Genomic DNA, 17,456 nt, shown 5'->3' with positions numbered 1-17,456 from the left:
CCATGTTAGTGCAAACATGCAAACAAAAGAACCGGTTCAGAGTAACTGTGTGAACGCCCGGTTCACCCCGCCCGCCTCTTTCGTCTGTCCCCTCACAGGCTGCAGAAATAAACAAGCGCACCTCACTTTAGTCTCCCTCTCCGACTGACCATCAGCAGCTGCTAAAGTCGCGGTCAGCCACATTTGGTATCCGAAAGTGATTCGAAATGACAATGAAACTGGCTTACTGGGATATTCGTGGGGTAAGTTTTGCCGTCTTCTTTGTTGGTAAAGTAACCTAGCTTTCGATGTTTGCAGCGCTGTTGCTGTTAACGGCTGCCGCTGGACATCCACCAAAACCCGGTTTAACGCAGACCGCGGCGCCGCCTTTCAAACTCTTTGTATCTACCACTGAAATTCAGATTTTTATTGCATAACACGTGTTTTATAAACAAATACAAGTGTTGACAGAGCCTCGCTCGGTAAAACGTTATGTAACTGCGAAATACGACGCGCACGTGCTCAAAATGTTATCATTATCCGGCGTTCAGACAGTTAGCGCTGCTCACTCTGGGTGAGCAGTGTTACCAGTGGAATGAACGGGCTGTAAAGTTAGTTAGATGGGAAATATCTTTTAAAAGTGGACCACTAAATGTGCTTATAAATTAAGTAGCTACTTGCAAATGGCAGAAAACACGTAATTCTAGCAGCTGCCGTGGGACCGACATGTTTGACTGTGCAGACACTTGTCTCGTGCAAACGCAGTTCCATTGTTCAAGTGGTGAAAGGTAATGTCTTAACTACAAGCCATTTGACCAAGACATTAAACCTCAAAGTTAAAATTGTATTAAACGAAAGCAAACTACGCTAAACTTCACGTTTGAGAAGATGTAGCAAGTGTTGTGTATTTACTTGATAAATCACTTAAATGTATGTGATTGTTGAGACAAAATGCACATAAACAGTACAATTTAATTAAAATCTGTTGAGGATAAAACTCAGTCCATCGAAATGTTGCCTTGAAAAGAGAATTAAACTATTTACTTGGAGCTTAACAGTGTGCAGACCTTTCTCCTTTGTGCCCTTCAAATAATCAACTAATCATTTTACCACATATAACTAAAGCGTTATCTCCTGAAAGCTAAATTAATAAACTGGAGCAAACTTCAGCAGCAGTCCACCAAGGCCATACATGAACAACTTTTCATGAGAACATGATTTAGGTCCTCATGAGCACATAAATTAATGTTTTATTGTGAATTCAAGGTATTTAAGTCAAGAAGGGAGAGTTGTAGTTGCAATAATGACCATTTCATTATCTGAAAATAACAAATGGGAGAGAGAAAATTGTGAATGCATGTCATCTCCAGACATCCATGTGTAAATCTCATGTCTCACGAACACAAATATCACCAACCTCTCTCCCATCTCTAATTTTTGGACACTTATGCAGCTCGCCCAGCCTGCCCGCCTGCTGCTGGAGTACACCGGCACCAAGTATGAGGACAAGTTTTATGTCTGTGGTGAAGGTAACTTGCCTGTTCAACTAACAGATAAACGGCTGTTATAAAGAAGTGACGCAAGTTTCCATACAACATACTTACCTAATCATCTAACCCACATTCTTCTCACACAGCTCCAAACTATGACAAGAGCTGCTGGTTTGATGAAAAACCCAAACTTGGAATGGACTTTCCCAATGTAAGTGAGTTTAACTTGTATTAATTGAAGTGTAAAGCAGGCAAGTTTAAAACATCAACTAATAATGGTATTGTGATTAACGTTTCACCACAGCTGCCCTACTTGGAGGACGGAGACAGGAAGATAGTGCAGAGCAATGCTATCATGAGATACATTGCTCGTAAACACAATTTGTGTAAGTATTGTGTGTTTTATTCCATATATGAATGTCTTCTTTTTTTTTTTTAATTATTAGTTTTGGGTCTTTTTTCTTTTTTTTTTTAAATTCATTCATTGTGAATATTTCCTAATAAAATATCTTATTTTGGAAACTCTCCAAATGCACCACAGCGTTTCCATGTAAACATCAGTGGTTACTTTTATGGTCTTTTTTTTTTTTTTTTTTTTTTTTTTTTAAAAGAACCACAAGGTGTAGTATCTCAGTCTTTAGACCCACTCATCCGATGTGATCACAGGTGGAGAGACGGAGGATGAGAAGGTCCGTGTAGACATCATGGAGAACCAGGCGATGGACTTCAGAAATGGCTTTGTGAGGCTGTGCTACACTGACTTTGTGAGTACTACATTGAAAGTTTTTAATAACATTAAATGTGTCATTTTAAGCCTTTGAATCACTACTAATTCCAACATCACCTCTTTGACATCAGGACAATATGAAGCCAGCGTACGTTAAGGCGCTGCCAGACGTACTAAAGCAGTTCTCAGATTTCTTGGGAGACAGGAAGTGGTTTGCTGGTGACAAGGTATGTCACCCCTTAAACATGGAAAGCTTCATATGTTAGGCACAGTCATTCTTAAAACTGCACTACTCAGGCTTTTTACTGGCCACTTGGAGTTGTGTTTTGAGAAATGTAACTGGGTCGTGAGCTGCTAGATGCTCCCTGGAGCCTTTTTGCTGAAAACAGCTGCCTGCTGTTGCTTGAAACAGTGTTGATTCGAGCTGAAAATGAGGTAAGACGGAACCAAGCAGTAAACTTTTGGGTTGAAAAACCAAAACAACAAGCTTAAACAGATCATTAAGCTGAGGGAGAACTGCAGAGTTCGGTGATGAATCTCTGGGTTCGTCAGTAAGCAACCCCTTAAACATTACATGCAGGTCATTTGACTGATTGCTGGTTTAAAACTTGATTAGTGCAGCTTTAAAGTCTCTACATTGAGCCTTTATTTTGCTTTCAACGCGTTTGTGATTATAACTTTTCTTTACAACAGATCACTTTTGTGGACTTCATTATGTACGAGCTGTTGGATCAACACAGGATGTTTCATCCTACATGCCTGGATGACTTCAAGAACCTCAAAGATCTTTTAGACCGTTTTGAGGTGAGAACGCTCAACTATTTGTCAGATACAAACAGCACATCCTACACTTAGCACTGAAAGTTGTAGTCAGGAAATAGAAAGTCCTGCACTCTAGCATCTTTTGTCTTCTGTGTGTCTCAGTGTCATGTCTATAGGTAAATAATGTACTGTATATGGGGAGTTGCTTCTGTGCCGGTCTTGCCTTTTTTTTTTTTTTTTTTTTTTTTTTTTTTTTTCTTAATGCCTGGTATAATATATCATCATAGGCTCTGGAAAAGATTGCTGCCTACATGAAGTCAAACAGATTCATGAAGACTCCTGTCAACAACAAGATGGCCAAGTGGGGAAACAAGAAAGAGTAAAGGACAATGTTCACAAGTGCAACTGACTCAATAACTCATAAATTCAGGACAGAGAAAAGTCTCTGTACTATCTTTTTATAACCTGTTGACTAGTTGGTTGTGTTGGTTTCATGTCCTTAATCACGATGCACTCATGCCAGTTCTAAAAGCCTTATTAGTTTAAAAAGAAATCAAAGTTTGTTCTAATAGTATGAAGATAAGTAGAAACTTTAATTTGAGTTAAAGCACTTAATTTTTGTTACATCTTTTGACAGATTAAAGTAAATCTTGTACTGACTTTGTTTCAACATCACTTTTTGTACAATACATTTGTGTGTGTGTGTGTGTGTATATGTACGCAGAACTTGGTTGTAGTTATTCAATTAACACGACTGTAGTATTGGATTAAAAATATCTACATACATATTAAGTTTAATCACAGACTATACACACTTTACTTAAATTAACTAGATACAGTACTAGTTACAAGTAGGTAAAATAAATTGCAGTAATTTAGTTTTAGAGTAACTTACAATTATTGCTGCAGGTGATAAATTATACAACATAAGTTTAATTTGCTAAAAGTGCTTTCCCTTAAATAACAGAAATGCTGAAAGCAGCAGTCACACAAGAGCATTTATGAATTAAGACACCAATAATTTAAGATGTTGATCCGTCAATTAAATTCAGGAGAAAAGAAATTGGAGCAGGTCGTTAGTAGCGTCCGTTGTACAGGTCTGACGGTTCACTGGCGAGCTGTAGGGAACAGGATCAAACATTATTGATGTGCTGCAGTTGGGTGTGTGTGTGTGCATATCACATGACACATTACTTACTGCAATCGCTGACTTAATGGCCTGAAGCTGGAAGAAGACCTTGCCTCCTTCCTCTGGGCACACAGTCCTTATCTCATCCTTGGTCATACCCAGAAGCAGCTTGCCAGTCAGAACCCCGAGGCTGGACACAGTGCTGCACATGAAAAGCCATAAAACAAAACCAACTTCATCATGCAATACAAGTCTTATTTACAGTGCAAACATCTCATCGTTGTCACCCCCTCTGTGCGTTATTTCACTCACATTTTGGAGAAACCTTTGTACTGCAGCCAGGCTTTGACCTCTGCAGGTGCGGAGGTCATGTCCAGAGTCACTGGACCGCGAGTGTCGCGCTGTGAGGGAGAGCGAAGGGAATAAAATGTAACATGTGAAACCTGTTAAATTACTCAGCAGAGCTGCGTCTCACTTCACTCACCGGTAGATCATCCATGAGTCCAGTGCTCTCCATCGGCTCCAGAACATTCTGAGGAACGTTGCCTTCCTCATCACGGGCGTTGCGAACAAGCCACCATTGCTTGGATTTCTGAACCACCTGTAAAAAGCCCAAAGAACCCAAAATCTCAAGCACTTGAAAGTTAATACTGACAGTAATGTCAGCTATGATAGACTGTGGTAAATATACAAACCACTTTATGAAAATGTAAATAGAATAAAGCCTCCATTCAGAGTAGCACAGTGTATCAGTACTATATGGAAATATTTAAACCAATTAAGCCCACACTTCGGCTGGACTTGGCTGCTCTCTGCCGCAGTTCCAATGTCTGTTGGATCCGTTTCACAAGCAGCCTGTTTCCACTGTCAGATTTTTGTTTTCTTTTAATTTTCCTGCCTGTCCCTGAATTGCAACTCTCTCTTATCAGCTGGAAACGTACATCATAGACAACAAAAACTAACCCTAAAGGAGAAAGAACCATTATTTACACTTTGTTCTAATAGTGACAAAAATACTGAATGGCTTGTATTTGTACATCTAGTGGACATACTAGACACATCGGCTAGAAAAGCTGGAAAGATATGCAGCTGCTTCCAGTGAGTGTGACTACTGTAGTCTATTTTTGTAATTTTTTTTTTCTAGAGTCAAAGAGTCTGTAAGCAAAAGTGAAGTGGACCTTTGGATAATAGTTTGGTAAACATCCTACCATTATTTGCTTGGTAGATACATTTTCAGGCACACAAATTGTTTTTTTTTGTTTTTTTAAATCTTGATTTGAAAAAATGCAATTTGCCAATGAACAGCTGTGTTGGACAAATACAAGGATAATACTGGATAATAATTTCTGGGTGAGAAGGTTATTGCACCATGTTTTTCATCTCACCTCAACCACATCACCCTTCATAATGCTCAGCTCTCGGTTGTTCCTGGCCATGAAGTCGTAAATGACCCGCATGTACAGGGGTGGCTCAGTGGGGCTGAAACAGCAGCAGACACACACTTTGTGACAGCAATGCATGTGACCAGTATAAAGTGTACTGAGTACTCATTAAAAGAAATGTTTGCAAATGTGATCATAAAGCCATATTTACTGTGGTGTAATAACACTTACCGTGGTGGTGAACCCCATGGACTGTTAGTCACAGGCTGTAAAAGGCATACAATGCAACATGATGAAACTGAATGAATACTAGGCTTGTGATAATGGCTTCACAGTTTAGTTGTCTCATGTTGCTTTGAAAACTTGCATATTAAAAGGTACTGATTGCCAGATGGTAGCAGTGATTATAATTGTTAGCCACTTAAAAAATAGGTAATCCTTTTCAGTGGAGTTGATTATGCAATTTAAGCTACTTCCCACTTCTCAAGCACAGTGTCAACATACTTCATTAAACACTTGGCTACTGAATAATAGTTACTGAGGTGCTGAAAACAACAGCACTGTAATCTACCATATGGGGAAACTAATTTAGCAACAGCTGGATGTGACAGGTACCTAATATCTCTGCTAGAGCACCATTAAGACAGTCCCAAACATATTGCTAAATCTGTTGATATGACAGTCATAAGAATTGGGTATGGAAACAAAATCCAGAGGTAGAGGTGAGTAATTTTGTCAGTATGGTTCTACCTCTTTGGGTTGCTGTTGCATCCCCCTTTCATTTATTTGTCCATTGGGTTGGCCAGGTGGGAAGCGCTGGCTGTTGCTCCTGCTCATTGGACTGTTCTGATAAGGCATGCGTGAGCGGGCAGGCGGCTGCCAGCCATTGTAGAACTCTGGGATGTAAGGTGGGACATCATCATCCGGCCATCTAGACCTATGAGGTGACAGGAGGGCATTAAACTATTAGCTAAGTAAAAAAAAAAAAAGAAACTATCTAATGCTGAAGTGATCTCTTAACTTAACATTTCTGGAGAGTTTTGTTGCTCCTGATGAGCTTTTTCTCACACATGTGAATGATGGATTTCAGATGATTCAAGCATGGCAAATGTACTACACAACAAACAAAGAAAATCAGTCAGAAGTCAGGTCCTGGCATGCCATTTTAGGAGTTTTGATCCCAAAATGTTTTGGTACCACTTTCTAATAAGGCATCCTTTATGAGTTTATGAGCTGAAATTACATTTAGGAAAATGAGCGTATTCACTTTCTCGCCAAGAGTTAGATGAGATCTATACCAACTGTGTGTACGTTAATATGAAGCTGGAGTCAGCTACCTTAGCATAAAGACTTGAGGCAGTGGGAAATAGCCAGCCTGTACAAAGGTTAAAAAAAAAAAAAAAAAAAGATTTAAAATTTAGCTCACTAATTAACACATTATCTCTTGTTTGTTTAATCCATACAAACACCAGTGCTTGCTCATGGTGAGATTTGTTGGGTCTCTGTAAATAATATAAAGAGTACGGTCTAGACCTGCTCTATAGGAAAAGTGCAATGAGCTAACATCTGTTAAGAATTGCCGCTATATAAATAAAATTGAATTGAACTGAATTGAATTACAAATTACACATTGTGGGGTTCCGGGGTGGCTGGGCCTGGTGACTTCCTGGAGTCTCCTCTGGTTGCGCAGCAGCAATATCCTGATTGCAGGCAGATTTTTTTAACCTTTGGACAGAGTCAGGCTACTTGTTTCCCTCTGTTTCCAGTCTTTATGCTAAGCTAAGCTAACTGGCTGCTGGCTGTAGCTACATATTTAACGACAAGCATGAGTGGCATCAATCTTCTCGTCTAACTCTCCGCAAGAAATCAAATAAGCGTATTTCCCAAAATGTCAAACCAGTCTTTTAATGGCTTATTAATGATTAATAAATCATTTACTGATGCTGTATAGATCAGTTAGAGGCCATTAATAAGAAAAAACCTTTGGGTTGCTAGTTTTGTGAAAAATCTCTTTGGCTGATGTTTATTTTTTCTATGATGCAGCTTTAAATGTTAAATGGATGTTGGTCCAGATTCTCAGCAACTCTTTTCCACAAATTAGGTGGTCAAACAGTCCATTGGAGTGGTCTGAAGAACTATAGATAGAAAAAAACAAATCAAGTGTCCTGCTGGAGGAAGATAAACAGCAGCCAAAAGGACTGTTCTTAATAATGGCTTATAAGTGACCAATAAAGCATTAGTAAAATAATAATTAATATATCCTTCACAGTATTTCCTTGTTGTCCATTGCCAAACTTTAAGTCTCAAGTAGACTTTACCATCTTAAAACTGAAATTAGCTGTAGTTTCAAATTAAAAGACTCCTGTCTATCATTGTTTTCCCTTGGACATGAATGCAGCATTAACTTTGACCTATATTTACATATCAGCAAACACACACATACTACGCCTCAAGTTAGGGCGTGCCTGGGCAGGTACAGGTACACTTGTAATCAGTGGGCTATACTGTATATGAGAAGGTAACAAACTTAATAAAAAAGACTTGTGTAAGTGTGTGAGAGTTATAAAGGACACCCTACCTGGGAATGTTCCAGCTATCTCCCAGTGACGTCCAAAGGCAGTCTTCCTCCGGGCCGACGACCTGACTGAGCAGCTGCACGGCCGCCTCTGTCAGCAGAGGAGAGAGCACAGTGGGAGGCAGGTCTGCAGGATACTGAGGCACTGTCTGTGGAAAAATGGAGGAAGTTAAGTAGTAACTGTCACAATCAAGAGACCGCCACGCTGAAGTGAAGAAAACTGTGAAAACACTTATTAAAGTAGAGTGGCGATCACTGCAGATAATTGGTGCCTTGAATGTAGATCAAAAATAAGTTTTAGAAAAGCTCACCATGCCTAAACTAGTGAAGAAGATGTGGACAAAGTCAGGAGCACTGGGGCTGGTCAGCGCACCGTCCAGCTGGCCCTGTAATATAAACAGTTTTTCAGTCACACTCTGCGGCAATCACTCATTCCAGTCAACACATTAGAGCGTTCACCCAAATTCTTTCCAAAACCACTCTGGTCAATGTGTAATCCGTGGAGACATTTAAAGATTTAAAGAAGTATTTACCAACAGATTGAATCCATATTTGATTTTCTGAAGATAGGAGACATATTCCTCCCAAAGTGGCAGACTGACAGCTGGTGCTGCAGGAGAAAATACTTATTAGACGCAAACATCTGTGCTATCAGTATGTCTGTACCTACAGGAGGTCGCTTCTCCAGTGCATTACTTCCTTAAATATATGTGCTCATGGAAAGATAAACTGGGAAAAGGATATTACCGTTGTTCTTGGATTTTTTCTTCTTAAATCCATTTTTCTTATTGCGCTTGTTCTCTTGTGGCGACGGTGCACTTGCTGCAGCAGACACTTTTCCCATGAAGATCTCCAAATCATTTATAACATGGTTTAAAATGTCCTGTGAAAAGGAACACAAGCATGAAACAAAACATATTCAGTGGCATGTTTTCCTTGAGATGAGAAAGATGATTGGACAACATCCACGACAATTTATTCCTGATATAATCCACTACCTATAATTTATGTAAACAGTTTAAATGACAGTACTGACCGTGTTCCTCTCTGTGTCTGTCTGTTCAGGTGACAAATCAACCTCTGGGCTACTCTGTAATTCTTTAAGACCAGGAAGGTGCACTGTTGCTTCTTGTGAGGTGTAGACCTGCGGAGGCGCCCAATTTTCTATAGAGCAACAAAATAAATTGTTTGGAGACAAATACCAATGTGACTGAACTTCAGGGGAATCCCATTCTATTTCCACAGAACACATCCATAAACCGTTGTACATGTCAGTTGTAGATGAACACAACTGTAAGAATTGACAGGAGTCTCACTTCCTTGATGAAAGATTTTTTTTTCATACGCTTACAATAGATTAGATCAAGCCGTACCTGGTTCTCTGTTGCTCCACTGTGGGGCCGGGTGGTCCAGCGGTGGTGGGGTCCTCTCTCGCGGCACAGGATGAGGCCCAGCCTGCCGGAAACTTTCTGGAGCATGTTGCCTGATGATACTCTCAAGATTACTCCTGAGAACATGCAGTTCATGCATTATACCATTCAATTTCTTTATTTGTCCTTCCTCTGATTTCGCATTAATGTGATTTTATCTCTGTTTATTCTGTATTCATGTGATGTGACATTGTACCTGATGTCAGACTGGTATCTGTGTGGTTCCTTATCAACACTTCCTTTTTGGACTGCCTTATCCAGATCACTCTTGATGAGCTCCGCCTGGTGAAACAGATCTGCTTTAAATCAAACTCCTACAGTACGTGACACCAGAAAAAAACAGCTTGTTATGAAATAGTGATAATGGTTTCAGGGAATGGCCTTGATTTCAGAGATTGCACATCCCAACATGACTAACACATCCTTCCTTCTCTGGAGGCTTTCAGGGAGTCAGAATTACAATCAAGAGGTCACTGAGGGTTCTGGTGAAATGTGACTCACCCCAGTCTCCTCACACTGGAACATGAAGACCTGGCGTTTGTTCCGTTCCTGCACAGTTACTGTCAGCAGAGAGTTGTAGGCGCAGCTATCCAGCACAGCTTCTGTTTTCATGATGCAACTCAAAGGCAGCGACTCCAGCTCTACCTTTAGAATCAGATTGAACAGGGCAAACGTTATGACCACAGGTTTATGAAAGTGAATACACAGTTAATAATCAATATTGAAAGTACTTACACACACTGCTTTCTGACTAGAAGTTGTCAATTGTTTGTTCATGTGATTCCGCTTTCTAGTTCTTTGTTCTTATTTTATAATATATCTAAATGTCAGACACTGAATGCCTCTCTAATACTTAAAATACACAATCTACACACTAAACAAAAGTTTATATTTGTAAGCATCTCATTTTGTAAATAAACATAGCAGAACACTTGTAGAAAAGGTTTCAGTCTGACTGAAACCTTTTCTACGATAGGACACTCCTGGACGAATGAGGTACTACACCGTCTTATAGCAGAACACTCTTGCAGCAAGATGTGGTCATTTTAGGTTATGTTAAATCCTAATTAAAACGGTTGTGGTTGTGTAATTCTGCTTAATGCTCCACTCACAGTTCATCCTTTGTGTGCTCTTGGTCTATGGCTGTATTTGGGGGCTATTATAGCAGCATATTGATGGCCATGGTTTTGGAATTACATGTTCCGCAATGACCTATGGCTGCAATGTTTTGATGTCCACATACTTTTGGCCACGTGCCATACTTGTTTAAATTCCTCTAAGTTCACGTGAAGGATGTAGCTACCAACCTTGGTCTCGATGTCACTGAGCAGTAGATATCCTCCCTGAACCTCAATGATCATCTCCTGGGGCCACAGGCGACCTTTGGCATCTAGCCTCTTGAGCTTGGCCACGCAGCTGTCCACTGTCTTCAGCTCCTGGCCGTCCAGCTCACAGGTCAACAGGTGCTGTGGAGTCAATGTGGAGGGTCATGGATGAAGAGAGCTAAAGGTTGTATTGTTAGTAATGTATATGTCTCCGTGCTGGTGCAGATTTCATACTCATTTACCTCCACTCTGACGTGAAAGCTGTCAGATTGTCTGTTCAGCTCCTCAGAGTACTCCTTCCTCTGCTCTGGTGTAAATAACATTGTTACTAAGAAAATACATCTCACGAAAAGGAAAATATAATCAAATTAGAGGTGTTTTTATGTCTGAACATACTGTATATTGATTTCCCACTGGGCCTGGACATGTGGTTTCTCTGCAGTGGAGCACCCCTGAGGTCATCATGTTGGAAAGCCCGCCTCTGCTGAGGGAGGTCCTCCTGTAAGAAACCCCTGCAGCATAATAAAGGCAACTTATCAAACAGGAGAAGTGGGGCACATCCATTCATGAGCTGTCGCCAGCCTGGGCACCTTACATGTCAATAAAACAATCATCGTCATCACCAGTGCAGTGATTTGAAGATAAATCATCCCCAGCCCACCACTCATGTCAGCTGCACAGTCACCACAACACAGTTTTATCATGAAAGGTTGTGAACAAGTGTGTAGAGTGTTGTAATCTCAAATCGATGATCAAAAGCTCAACATAATTAATATCAGTGGTCGGTGAACCTGGAAGTGAAATTAAATTTACTAACCTTGGGGAATAAGAGAAAGGTCCGGTGTTTCCAAACATTTTCAAACTACAACTTCTGTCTTTTTTTGGAAAAGTTCAAACTTCTGATCGGCAAGAATCACTCTAGTCCAACCTGTACAAAAAGAGGAAAAACACCCATTTCATATTTAACCAAGTCAAATTTGTTCACCCAGTTGGGATATTTACAGATTTTGACAGCTTAAAGCCAGACTATGTAACAGTCCTACTTGGTCTGGTATGATCAGTATTTTAGGGTGGCTAATGTTAGCTAGTGTTAGAAACTTTAAGATAGATTTTGTTATGTATCAATTTTCTACTTGCGCTACTGTTACACTACATTTTACCATTATCTCATGATTGTCAGCTGTGGCCACAGTGAGTGTTATTCAGCAAAAGTTACATAGTTTTGCTTTAAAACCAATCTTAAATGCAAACAGAAGCAATAATAAAGCACCAAGAGGGAAATGCCCAGTTAGTTTGTGTAACTAATTGTTATAAATTCATGGTTAAAATGAACAAAGTTTCAATAATTATTAATCTGTGTCTTGAAGACTTGACCTCCTGCTTGGACTTGGATCAGAATACTTGGTAGATCAGTATAAAGGGTGTTATGACTCCCCTTAATGTATGTATCAAGAGGTTGAAGACACAAATTCTAAAAACACCTGCTCCAATTCAGCAACAAGATGTCAACATCACTGCTGACTTGGCATTTAGTGTTAAAATTCAAACTGTCACATATTTGAATGTACGATGTAAGATCAGTTTTCATCTCAACAAAAACCCACTTTCCGCAAGAGCAAACACATTTCCATTGCTAAACAAGATGTAATGCCGCCACAACACAAGATGTAGTTAACCTTGCTTAATTATAACCTCTAATCACATCGCCTTTACATAATTTATTCGTCCAGTTATTACCTGTCTGTGTCAGCTCAGTTCCGGTGTCATCGTTCCCTTCTTTCAATCAGATTTTCCACTCGTAGCAGAAAGCGCCTGCTCCTCACACAGCTTACTGAGAAAATTCCCTTGACTTCCTGCTTAAAAAGGCACCAGGATCAAAGTGCAACAATCTGACGGGAATGACGGATCAGTAGGACTGGCCCGATTTGTCATTTGAGGATAGTACTAGAGGTATGGTGGAAGGCAGCAAATCTATGGCTCATTATGAGTCCAAAGGTTTAGAAATGCTTCACAGTATCTCCTTCAGTGATCAAAGGTCTGAAGTGCTCCAGAAAATGCTCTTATGTAATTATGAAACTCAAGTGTAATCTATTGTAGTTATAAAATGGTAACGCTAAGCATGTTCCACATACAGTACATTCACACGTAACTTTACTGAGAAAATACACAAGCAAAGGTTAAACAACATGTTGAAAGTGCTTGCTTGAAGTGGAAAAAAACAAACTAGCCAGTTGAAGTTGAATAACAGAACCATTTATTTTACCATCAGCTGACGTGTAAATACTGTACACACCCATAATATTGACAGAGACAATCTTTAAGGAGGAAATAGTTTATTCTGTAAAGAAAAGTGAACGTCTCGTCTTGGGACAATGAGTTGGGAATTAGAGTCGCCTTCTCTGAAGACTTGACAGTTTAGGCTGTAGCTTGAGCCTGAGTGGCCTTGGCCAGGGCCTTCAAATCTGTGATGCACTTGGCGATGCTCTCTTTCTCCTGAAAAACACACACACACACACACACACACAGGTATGAAGCCCCGAAGTGTTACCATGCTGATGTATGTACAAGACAGTAAGAAAACCCTAATAACTTTTTCACTATAAAAGATAATTTTATTAATTATTTTTTTGAAAATGGCGGTTTTCTTATGTTGCAAGTAAATCAAAAATTGAACAATCAATAGGGCTGATAAGTTTTCTGTACTAGTGCCATTATCAATTCCAAACAACTTTTTTTCGATACCTTATTTTCTCTACCTTCTACAAAAACTTATAATCGGGGTCATCTTGTACTCAGGCAAATAAAGTAAGTAGGCAAGACTGCAAGTCTGACATTCAATGCCAACTTTTAGTTTTTGTTTCGTGTTTTTGGTTGGTACCAAAAAAGTATTGAGGTTCAATAAGCCTAAATTAACACCCAAACCGAGAAACATCACTTAGCTGGAGGCTTCTGACAGTTTGACACAAAAAGACTGACCTGCTGAGGAGTGATGCTGCTGACGACATTCTTCTCCACCCAGTTGACCATGTGCTCCTGCTCCATCCGGCGATGGAGGTCCTGCAGGCTGATCTGGTAGTCCAAGCGCCTCTTCACCTCACTGGTCACCATGTGTAGCCTCTCTCTGTAGTTGGTCTCCAACAGCATAGCCACATTGTTCTGAAAGGAAAAGAGGAGTCCTTGCAGTCCTGGTAACCACACTACCACACTGTAGAAATATCTGGTCTACACTTGAGTTGCTAAAATTGTTGGCATTTTATGTATCTTTACTTGCTCTTAACACTGTGTTGCAATTAAAGTGACATAAAGAATACTTTGAGTGACCAGAGACATACAGCTCTAAACATTAAATCACAATTATTTTAAACCACCCATGAGATGCCTTTAAACACAAAAATGGGTTTTCTAAGATATGACAAAATGCCATATGATAATATGTGGAGCAAGAATTCAGGTATATACTGCACATTTTCAAAACAGACTGCATATATATAAAGAGAGCAGAAGCAAATGTATCACTGCAATTCAGCGAGAGCTAGCTGGTGTGTTGCATAGATCAGTGAAGACTCTAATGACCTTTATTTATGGACTCTTATTTTTCCAAGATATAATTTATTTTTGTATTGCAACGCCCAACATTCATAGTAGCCATGGCAGGTTTCTTTGGCCACTCTATGACGTTGTTGCAATTTCTACTTGTTGCCAGCAGAGGTCGATATTAATGTCATGTATTAATAATAATGCCTCTTTAACTCCTGGATCTCAAAGTAAAGGAGTGCTGGGCAACTAACCAGGAGTCAATATGGATTGTTGTATAAATATGGAGCAGGACATTATGAACAGTGAAGATACTGAAAAGTAAAAATGCTGCTTACCCTCTTAGCGTCAAAGAGCATTGTTCTGCCCTCTGCTCTCCACTGTTCCTTCTTCTCATCCTCAATAGCCCGAGCCAGGCTGGCCATGGCGACATCCTTCACCTCTTGAGCCTTGGCCACTTTCTCCTGCAAACACACACACACACACACACACACAGCAGGATCACAGGGGTGCTTGCAAAGGCTGTTCACAAAAAAGAGGCCCAACGATCTTTGACTGAAAGCCTAAAGCTTGATCACAAATCAGCTGTCTATTACTTTAAACAGTAAAGTTAAAAAAAAAAAAACAACACAAAAACAAAACAATAGGAATAAGCATCCACACACTAATCTGAAATCTTTTTCAAGTATCCTATTATTAGCCAGAAAAAAAGATAAACACACAAATCCATATGGTTGCCAGCCTACCTCGTTCAGTTTGTCGGCAAAAGCTGCAACACTTGGACCAAATTTCTTGACACCATAGACAATGACGGCGCCTATGGAGGCGGCAGCAAAGGTCTCATGATTGATGACGTAAATTTCCTTGGAAAGCATGTAGAGGAGGAGGCCAGTGCCCAGCATGTAGGGTCCTAGTGAGAGAAGGAAATTTTTATAATTTCCCCCCCCCATTTCGTCCATTGTTCATGCAGCAGCTTATTTTTGAAATTTAAAAATACAAATACAACATATGAAAGTGTGTAAAACACATCAACAAAAACCCTAGTGGGAAAATCTCACATTCAGTGACATTATTACTACATGCATTAATATGCACAGTAGGACTGAAAACACAACATGTTACTGAGATGCCTCGCTCTTGACAAAACAAGTTAGCTTTTGACTAACACACTGTCTAATGAGAGACCAAGCCTTTTTACATTACACCATAACCATAAGCCTTGTGTGCTTACTGTTCCCAGAGTCAAACCTAAACATGGACAAGCAGCATTCAGTTTTTATAGTCTACATACTCCCAGAAAACTTGAGGTCGCCACTGCCTTTTATTAGATTAGATCTGTTTTATTCTATTTTATTTCTATTCTCTTTTTTAACTCTTTAAAAATCCTAATTATGTGTTTCCTTATTGCATTGTGTTTTTTTATATCTTGTCTTAATGCATTTTCTGTTATATGTAAAGCACTTTAAATTGCCTTGTTGTTAAAAAGGTGCCATACAGATAAACTTGCCTTGTGAAACCATATCTGACTTTCATTGAAATTTTTAGTTGACACACATTTAATTATAGGCATGGTGCTGCATTATTAAAACGAAAGACAGAAGACTGAAATCTACTCTGCTTATATGTTTTTGTTTGAGCTAATGAGAATCAATAGGTAATGTTTTTTGGGTAGCTAGTAATGGTAAAATTGCTGTTCGTTATTTTACATGAGAGAAAGGATATAGAGGTATTTTAATACTCAGCATTTCACTTGAGAGATGTAACAGAAATGAAACAACCAAAAGTTGAGTCTTGCTTCATGTTACTGACCTGTGACTCCAGTTTTGGGGTACAGGAGCTGGAAAAGCTCCTCTGGGATGATGCCATGACGGACTTTTCCTCCCTTCTCTGGCAGAGGGGGCAGTGGGGCCAGACTCTGGGACGTTGTGTGCAGGGAGCGAGAAGCCTGGACCAGACTGTGGGAGACAACGTTGTTAAAAGCTTTGAGAGGGACAGCCAACATAGGATTTATATTTGTTGCTGCTAGAATGTATCATCAATTTAGTAACAAATACAGTAAATAAAATAACTTCTAAAAACACATACCCAGCTCCAAGGGGGCCGCTGCCTTTCAGGGCACTGGCTGCAAACAGAACAATGACATAAATTCAGGACTGCAACTAATGCTTGTTTTCATTCATGTTTAATTGCTGGTTATTTTCTTAATTAATCAACACCTCTCTAAAACCGTTTCAACAAAAGCTGACCATTATAACCTTCATGAAGGTAGGATTCATTGCAGGACTGTGCATTAGAAAAATGTAACTAATAAACTGGAAACCAAGTGTAACGTTATAGAACTTTACTTAGCAATGACAAAAGTCAACAAAATAACCCAGTTACAGGATGAGGCCATTTCAATACCTGATGATCATATATCAACTAAATGTCTGGTAGCGATTAAGCTTGCTTCAAATTAACGTGTGAAAGCATTAAAATAAAAACACACTCTTGGTGGACTTGCGTTGTGAAGCCACTGAAGTTTCTGCTTACTAGAAACAAAAAGAGTACAAAACTGATCAATGCTAGCTGTCAAAGAGGTGACATTTACAGGCGTGCAGAGCTTACGCTGCTAATGTAGCTTTGGCTTGCTACCGTTAGCTATCATCATCTAACTTAGCTGTAACCATCTGGTAGTGAGGTCTGCTACAAATACAGAAAATGCTACACAGTCAATAGCGTTACCAATAACTGTCGACACAAATCTATAAGCAATAAACTAGCTACAGTTATACTCTGTTTGTAATTACACCAGCTACCTACAGCTAGCATTAGCATGTCTCTCATTCAATGCGCGGCCTTCACTTTACCCTTCAGATTCACATTCACTTTAAACTTTTGTTTCTCCTGCTTGACAGTTTAGTTATGCCAGAGTTAAGTGAATTTTATTAATCGTCTCAAAGGCAAGATTAGTTCATACCTGAGACAATGACGAGCCTGGACAGCATGTTTGAAGGATGAAGTGCCAAGTTCTTGCTACACCGGGCACCCTTGTTTCGGCCTCTTCGTGCCCTTCTGCAAAGAGCCACAAGGATGGCGGATACATGAGAAATCCTCTTGAAGCATCGCGAGAGTAGAGAAGCG

The 17,456-nt window shown here is 39.7% G+C and overlaps 3 protein-coding genes across 3 annotated transcripts; 1 reads left to right on the top strand and 2 right to left on the bottom strand.

Moving 5' to 3' along the window:
- Positions 1-80: 80 nt before the first annotated feature.
- LOC122883765 (glutathione S-transferase Mu 4-like) lies at positions 81-3,617 on the top strand. Its single transcript, XM_044212898.1, has 8 exons — positions 81-242; positions 1,433-1,508; positions 1,616-1,680; positions 1,774-1,855; positions 2,136-2,233; positions 2,328-2,423; positions 2,890-3,000; positions 3,246-3,617. Exons 1-8 carry the CDS (start codon positions 207-209, stop codon positions 3,339-3,341), a joined length of 660 nt encoding a protein of 219 aa, XP_044068833.1. The 5' UTR covers positions 81-206; the 3' UTR covers positions 3,342-3,617.
- Positions 3,533-12,701, bottom strand: eps8l3b (EPS8-like 3b). Its single transcript, XM_044212891.1, has 20 exons — positions 12,537-12,701; positions 11,617-11,727; positions 11,196-11,311; positions 11,042-11,106; positions 10,782-10,940; positions 9,976-10,119; positions 9,671-9,756; positions 9,418-9,551; positions 9,081-9,208; positions 8,792-8,927; positions 8,578-8,654; positions 8,356-8,430; positions 8,048-8,193; positions 6,220-6,406; positions 5,701-5,735; positions 5,473-5,566; positions 4,572-4,688; positions 4,400-4,488; positions 4,157-4,289; positions 3,533-4,076 (listed from the first exon to the last, which is right to left on the bottom strand). Exons 2-20 carry the CDS (start codon positions 11,652-11,654, stop codon positions 4,035-4,037), a joined length of 2,001 nt encoding a protein of 666 aa, XP_044068826.1. The 5' UTR covers positions 11,655-11,727; positions 12,537-12,701; the 3' UTR covers positions 3,533-4,034.
- A 329-nt stretch (positions 12,702-13,030) lies between these two features.
- On the bottom strand, positions 13,031-17,440 carry atp5pb (ATP synthase peripheral stalk-membrane subunit b). The gene is made up of 7 exons (XM_044212897.1): positions 17,293-17,440; positions 16,419-16,455; positions 16,143-16,288; positions 15,080-15,243; positions 14,672-14,797; positions 13,776-13,955; positions 13,031-13,292 (listed from the first exon to the last, which is right to left on the bottom strand). Exons 1-7 carry the CDS (start codon positions 17,318-17,320, stop codon positions 13,215-13,217), a joined length of 759 nt encoding a protein of 252 aa, XP_044068832.1. The 5' UTR covers positions 17,321-17,440; the 3' UTR covers positions 13,031-13,214.
- Positions 17,441-17,456: the final 16 nt, after the last annotated feature.

Source organism: Siniperca chuatsi, linkage group LG10, assembly GCF_020085105.1.
Source record: "Siniperca chuatsi isolate FFG_IHB_CAS linkage group LG10, ASM2008510v1, whole genome shotgun sequence".
NCBI classification, from domain to species: domain Eukaryota; kingdom Metazoa; phylum Chordata; class Actinopteri; order Centrarchiformes; family Sinipercidae; genus Siniperca; species Siniperca chuatsi.
The sequence above is the reverse complement of the archived record's forward strand: the minus strand, read 5'-3'. Positions and strand labels throughout refer to the sequence as shown.

Excerpts from the sequence above, each read along its gene's own strand:
- atp5pb (XM_044212897.1), bottom strand. The coding sequence starts at position 17,320 with ATGCTGTCCAGGCTCGTCATTGTCTCAG. Across the intron at positions 14,798-15,079 it reads TTGCCGACAAACTGAACGAG|GAGAAAGTGGCCAAGGCTCA; the intron begins GTAGGCTGGCAA and ends GTGTGTTTGCAG. Across the intron at positions 13,956-14,671 it reads TGCTCTTTGACGCTAAGAGG|AACAATGTGGCTATGCTGTT; the intron begins GTAAGCAGCATT and ends TTTTCCTTTCAG.
- LOC122883765 (XM_044212898.1), top strand. The coding sequence starts at position 207 with ATGACAATGAAACTGGCTTACTGGGATATTCGTGGG. Across the intron at positions 2,234-2,327 it reads GGCTGTGCTACACTGACTTT|GACAATATGAAGCCAGCGTA; the intron begins GTGAGTACTACA and ends CTTTGACATCAG. Across the intron at positions 2,424-2,889 it reads AGTGGTTTGCTGGTGACAAG|ATCACTTTTGTGGACTTCAT; the intron begins GTATGTCACCCC and ends TCTTTACAACAG.
- eps8l3b (XM_044212891.1), bottom strand. The coding sequence starts at position 11,654 with ATGTTTGGAAACACCGGACCTTTCTCTTATTCCCCAAG. Across the intron at positions 9,757-9,975 it reads TCCAGTGTGAGGAGACTGGG|GCGGAGCTCATCAAGAGTGA; the intron begins GTGAGTCACATT and ends CTGTTTCACCAG. Across the intron at positions 4,489-4,571 it reads GACTCATGGATGATCTACCG|CGCGACACTCGCGGTCCAGT; the intron begins GTGAGTGAAGTG and ends TCTCCCTCACAG.